The following is a 6705-nucleotide window of genomic DNA, read 5'->3' on the forward strand; positions in this document are numbered from 1 at the left end:
GTGGAAAATGGATCTTCATTGCAGTGACTCCTCGGTCACAGCACGGTCACCGCAGTGGTGTTGCCCTTCTGCACAGGAAGGCAGCCAGAAGTTGATTGGCCCTGCACCAAAACATGAGTAAGTAGCAAACCAAACCAAACCGACCAACCCGCTCACCTGAGAGGAGGAGTAACAAATAGACAAATAAGGTCTGGCGTATTGGAGCACTTTCTGTTTTGTCACCTGATAGCAGCAGAGTTATTTCCCTGGATGTATCATTCCATAACCCCAGCTGTGAGCAGGCAGGGAACTCAGGGCTCTGACAAGTGCAGCTCTCACTGAGTAGAGGCAGGGAGGTGCCATGGCTGGTTTAAATCTCCGCAGTGTTCTGGTGACAGGGGCCAATCAAGGAATCGGCCTGGAACTCATCAAGCAGCTTCTGGGGAACTCCAACCCACCAGAGTGGGTCTTTGCCACCTGCCAGGACCCAGCAGGGGAGCAAATGCAGGTGAGAACGGGGCAAGGGGGGTGGAGTTAGCAGTAGCTGGAGGGGGAAGCAGAAGCTGCGCAAGGGGCTTCCAGTGTTGCAGCACTTGGGGCTGAGACCCACACACTGGAGCAGGCAATGACTGCAGACCCTGCTCCAGCTCGAAGGTGCACAGTTGCACCCCAAACCCTCTACACCTGGCAGCTCAGGTCCCAGAGCAGTGAGGATGTGGCAGCATTTGGTGAGCCTGGGGCACCGACCCAGGGGCTGTGGATCGTCTTGCCCAGCATAGGTGAATAATGACTATAGCACAGCAATACCCAGTCCCACCAGCCTCCAGTGAGCCTAATTCATGAGTCTGACACCTCCCTTGTCTGCCACTACCTCAGGTCCTCTGTCTTCTCAGCTCTGCTCTCACACCCAGCCTGGAGAACTGCAGATTCTGAGTAACTTCTGGGTCATGGCACCAGCTCCTTCCACAGCTGACAAAATCCCCACTCACAACCAACTCCTGAGAACTTGAGACACTGCCAGATCCCAGCGGCTGGGGGGAACCCCCCTTACCTCCCCTGGGGGAACTGACCTCCAAAAGCCTCCTCCCAGTCCCCATGAATGATGGGGAAGTGATTTGTGTCCCAGACTCCATCACACTGAGTTAGACAATGGCACTGGAAATGCTCAGGGGCAATTAGAAGCCTCCTACTGGTACAGAAACCAGGGCAGGTTGTTGTACAAGGAGGCTTGGTGGAGAAAAGCAGTTAAGACATTGACTTGGTTCCCAGGGTCAGTGGGGATCTGGATCCTGCCCAGCATGGCCCTGGGCATGGGCCCAATGTCAATAACCATTTACTTCATTCTTTTTCAGGAATTGCGGAAGCTGGAGGCCAAACATCCGAACCTGGTGATCATTGCGCTGGGTGGGTGCCCGGCCCCAGGCCCAGAGCTGAGGTTCCATCTCCCTGCAGCATGTTCTTCCTGTTCCTATCCCCCTCTGCATCCCCCCTCCCAGGTTCACCCAGTCCCAGTGAGGAGAACAGGACCAGAGTCAATAATCGCTGAGAGCTCATTGATACCTTCACCAGCCCCAGAGGAGGCAGGTGTGAGTGGAAATTCTGGCAGGGTTGGTTGGCTCTGGAGAGGCTGGAAAGCCCCAGGACCACCATGTGGCAGGTTCCTCCTGTGAGAGTCACACATGGGCAGCTCTGTCTGGCATTCCCACCTCTGGGATGGAGCCCTGCACGTCCAGCTGGGGACTTCTCTCACCTACAATGCATCACAAGCAATTCTAAATCATCCACTTCCTTTGTCTAAGTGAGATCAACTCCGCGCGTATGAACTAACCACTAACTCCAGCACATTTCCATTTTCTTGGCTACTCAGATTGTCCAAGGAACTGATCATAATTGTCTCTCTGAATTAGCTTTTCCTCTTGTTGCTCCAGCACAGCTCCCCGTGCCTGGACCCAGCAGCAGTCCCCAACCCCCACCTCCTTTCCCCAACCCCCCTCCCACCTCTGAGCCCAATGGAAGAAGCCCTCTGGCCCAGGGGGCTGTGCTCTGGTGGGGGTGACATCGGAGAGGAGGAATCATGCTCTTGACCCCCTGCTCTGTCGCTGTAGATGTCACAGACCCAGCCAGCATCAAGGCGGCGGCAGCCAGAGTTGAGAAACACCTGAAAGGCTCCGGGCTTAATCTGCTGATAAACAACGCTGGGATAGTGAAGTTGAACACACTGGAGTCAGAGACACCAGAGGACATGGCCCTGGTGTACGCGACCAACGTGACGGGGCCCTTGCTGGTGAGCCAGGTAAGGGCCCTGACAGAGAGCACGTGGCCAGATGCACCAGGGTTTGACAGTGCTTGGGCCAGGAGTCCTCCCTTCCCTGGGTTTGGGTCACTGGGTCAATGTGGGGCCTTTGCTGGGAGCACAAAGGCTGCAAGTGTATTGAGGGACTTGAACCTCTCAGAAATGAAACCTCACCCCAGATCCCTGCATGGCCCTGGCTCTGCACACACAGAGCTTCAGTCCCTCACTTTTCACACCCAGAGCATCAGTGCAAGGACAGCGTCATTCATGAAGCCCCAGTTCCCTTACTTGAGAGACCTCTGTCTCCCCAGTCCCACCACTATGTGTGGCCTTAAGAGGACTCTCTCCCCGTCCCCTCAGATGGGGCCCAGCCGGCAGAGGGGCATCTGTCTGCTCCGGGGCTGAGGGTGACTGCAGCACGGAGCTGCGAGATGGTCTCTGGCTGGCCGGGCTGGGGCTCATGGACGTAGGTCCACAGCCAGGAACTACGGCCCTTCGAACTGTGAGGACAGAAACGTGTCCTTTCTCCTTGACATATAGTCCCCAGTGGGATAAGCAGCAGGAAGGGGCTATCAGGGCTGGTTCCCTCTTTTACCAAAGGCACCGAGTGCTTGTGAGCATCTCTATAAAGCCCCTGGACCCCCTGGTCAGCCCATGAGGCTCACAAATGGGCACCTGGGTGTGAGTGGTGGCAGGAACTGGCACAAACTCGACAGCCCAAAAAATGAGCTTCCCCATGTGTTCACTACAAACCCATCTCTGCTGGTGCTCAGCAGACTGATGGCCCCAAGTGGGCTCACTCCAGGTGCCATACGAGCTGCAAGTGGCAGCGCACAAGGGGCTGGGGGGGGCAGGACAGGCTCGGAGGGCTCCACGCTGGGTGGGTCTGTCACTGGCCTGTGTACAGAGACCGAGTGTGGCACAGGCCGGGGAGTCAGGGCTTGTGTGGCCAGAGGCCGGGGGGTTCAGGCACCTGCTGCGGAGCCGGCACAGACCAGTTAGCTTCACGCCAAGGGCAGCTGGTGGGGAGATGCCTCAGAGCAGAGGAAAGAGATTCTTCCAACCCCGGCAGGGCTGTGGGGAGGCTCTGTGCCCTCCCTGGTCCTCATCCTTCCACTCCTCTCCCCACACACCCTGGCTCCTGGCCAAGCCACAAGCTGTAGCCTGGCTGGGCAACTCAAACCATTTACCTGCCCAGGGTAGGCAGGTGGGGGAGCAACATCCAGCCTGAGTCCCTGATCCCGGGGCCTCCTGCTCAGGATATAGGGGGGGTTCCCAGAGGTGTCCACATGACTCTTCCCCTGCCCTGGCTCTGGCTTGCAGCCTTGCCCAGCAAAGACTCACAGCTGAGGAGCTACAGCTGGGCCATGCTCAGAGCCATATGGGCAGCTGTGGGGAGCCGCAGACCCCCCATCTATCTGCCCTGGATGGGGACTCTGAAGGCGGGAACATGAGTTGGGTCATTCTGGGCTCCTACCTGGGCATGAGCAGGGTCCACAGCTCCCCACACCTGCCTGTGTGGGGCTCCTACTTCTGGCCTGGCCGGGGGCTGGGTTTCAGGGGGAAGAGCAGAGACCCACCGCATTCTGGTGGCCTGTCTCACGAGCACGAGGCTGGTTCCTTTTCTGACCTCACGGCTGCTCTGCTCTCCCCACTGCCCAGGCCTTCCTGCCCTTGCTGAAGCAGGCTGCCCAGGGAAGCCCCCAGACAGGGCTGAGCTGCAGCAAGGCGGCCATCGTCAACATGTCCAGCGAGGCTGGCTCCATCCGGAATCTCTACCTCTGGCATCTGGGACAAGTCATCTCCTATCGCTGCAGCAAGGTACAGGGCACACCCAGCAGGGCCGGACTGCTGCCTGGGTTTGCTACTTGCACAAACCCCTGTCAGTCGGTGTGTTCCCCTTGTTCCCCATCCTACTGCCACCACTCCAGCCTCCAGCGCTGTGCTGGGCAGGGCCGGCAGATTTTTGTCTGCCTGCAATTCACTTGGGCTTCAGATCAGAGTTCCCATCCGGTGAGGAACTTTCTGTTGTGCCTGTATCCCGCTGGAGAAACCCCCACACTCTGAGGGGCCAGGGCAGCTCAGCCCCCGTCCAGCCAGTCTCAGCTCAGGGAAGGTCACTGCGGAGCTATGAATTCTATCCCCCCTGGGGTGGACATACCCCATTTTGAGACCATCCCCAGTTCAACTCAAGGGGGTCAGATCCTTGCTGTGTCTGGCTCAAATGTCGGGTACCCCAAAGGAGCATCGATGTCACATTTCCACTTTCCTCTAACTGCCCAGATCCTGCGTAACAGAGAGCAGCCTCAGCACAGCTCTCATGTGTGCTCACCTGTCACGGCTCACTGCAGGCCTGTCAGCATCAGGGGCTCATCAGAGTGCAGCTACACCTGCATCTCGGTGGCTTGCTGTCCTCATTGAGCCCATCAGAGACTGCAGCTCCCACGAGTGTTTTCTTCTCACTAGTGTTTCTGACAGGCTGAGTACTTGGGCAGCCATCCGGGAAAAACTCACATGCCACCCAGGTGATCAGCAGAGCGCGCACAGCCAGCAGCGTGTGTTTTCATTGGTGGGTGCCATCCACACATGCTTCAGTGCACACAAAGTTTATTCTGCACATAGAAGGACAAAAACAAAAGGAGCTCTGCTCTCACCCCTTTGTCTCTCTGTCTCTCCCATCCCTCCCTTCGGGAGGGTGGGTCGTTTCCTACAAGGCTCATTCCCTCCCACACACTCTGCTGTCTCTGCTCATGGTGTCTCACCTGCAGGCTGCTCTGAACATGCTCACCAAGTGCCAGGCCTTGGGGTATGGTGGAGACGGGATCCTGAGTGTCGCTGTCCATCCTGGCTGGGTGCAGACAGACATGGGGAATTCTGACTCCATCCAGGTAGGTGCCTCGCTCGGAGAGGACAGTGATTGCCAAGTGTTAGGAGCAGATGTTTATTGTAGGGGTAATGGCTGTGCTGGAACCCATCCTGCCCTCCGCCTCTGCCCTGCGTGGAAGGATCGCGTCCCACTCAGAGGCCCTCAGGGATTCCATGCTGTGCTCTGGGCTTCCAACCTCCTGCTGCCGCTTGCTTGGTTCCTCAAGCTGCTGGCATCCCAGAGTGAAGGTGAGCAGAGCTGCTGCTGCTGCTGCTCTGGGGGTTTTATGGGCACCAGCTCACAGGTACTTTCGTGCAGTCATTTCTGTGCTCTCCACCCAGTATCTTCATGTACCCCAAAGCCCAACCCCCATCCTGGACTCTGGACAGCTTTAACTTACCACTCTCCAGCCAAGAGCTGAAACCCACTCCAGCTCCCCAGCCCAGATCCTGGACCCCCATCCTCACACCCACCCCCCAGTCCTGAGCACCTTCCACATCTTCTGGTAGCCCAAATCACTAATTTCCAGCATTTCCCTAAAGCCCAAACTCCCAGGCAGAGCCCTCACACTCCTGCATCCCAACCCTCTGTCCCAGTCCAGAACCCCTCCCCCACTCACACCCCTTGGCCCCACTCCCACAGCATGAATTGTGTTACGTGCACCAGGGTGAAGGTCATGCATCACAACACAGCTGTGTTTTGCACACCCCCTGCCTTGGGACACACAAGATAATTCATGCCACTCAGGGGAGGGACAGTTCAAGGGAACTCCAGCTGGGCCAAGGGCTCAACTTCGTCCTGTCTCTGGGCCCCTGGGGTCCTGGGATGCTCCCAAAGTCAGCTCCCCCACCTCACTCTGCTTCCCCCCACCCACAGGCCCCAGTGACGGTGGAGGCGAGTGTCAGAGGGATGCTGCACGTGCTCTCCACACTCTGCGAGAAGGACAATGGAGGCTTTGTGAACTGGGAAGGGAAAGTTCTTCCTTGGTGAGATGTTCCCAGCCCTGCGCCAAGAGCCCTGGGCCAGGCTTTTCCAGTGACCGTGCTGTCAGCTGTGCCTCTGGCCTCAATAAACCCACTGAGCTAACGCAGGGGACCTGATTGAGCCTGGCCTGGTCTGTCCTGTCCTGGAAGCCACCGGCTGCACCTGGGTGGAGATGCCATGTGATGACTGGTTCCTCCCTCCACAGCCAAATCCCAGAGCTGGTCTGTGAGACAGGAGCTTTGGGTGTCCAGCTGGGAGAGGGTGGCTGAGAGTGAGGAAAACACCCAGGACCTCACTGCTGCAGGGAAGAGGCCCAGGGAGAGCTCACGGGCAGTGACACCCCTTCTCCCGCACTTGTGCAGTATATTGAATTAGCCACCCTGAGTTATCTTGGCCAATGCTACCTAACCTGGGCCAAGAAGCCCCTGCCCCCGAGGCAGCCCAGGGGGCACTGGGAGGGGGAGGCCAGGAGCCTCTGGATACACTGGGTGTCTCTCTTCATCAGTCTGTCATACAGGAGGATTGTCTGGGCACAGCTGAGAAAGCCAAACCAGGGCAAAATGCTAACACAGTGTGTCCCGGT

At 57.8% G+C, this 6705-nt stretch overlaps 1 protein-coding gene across 1 annotated transcript; it reads left to right on the top strand.

Moving 5' to 3' along the window:
• Positions 1–340: 340 nt before the first annotated feature.
• Positions 341–6128, top strand: LOC142005147 (C-signal-like). Its single transcript, XM_074982836.1, has 6 exons — positions 341–487; positions 1332–1383; positions 2085–2272; positions 3935–4093; positions 5041–5160; positions 6015–6128. Exons 1-6 carry the CDS (start codon positions 341–343, stop codon positions 6126–6128), a joined length of 780 nt encoding a protein of 259 aa, XP_074838937.1.
• The last annotated feature ends 577 nt before the right edge of the window (positions 6129–6705 follow it).

This window comes from Carettochelys insculpta, chromosome 33 (genome assembly GCF_033958435.1).
Source record: "Carettochelys insculpta isolate YL-2023 chromosome 33, ASM3395843v1, whole genome shotgun sequence".
NCBI classification, from domain to species: Eukaryota; Metazoa; Chordata; order Testudines; family Carettochelyidae; genus Carettochelys; species Carettochelys insculpta.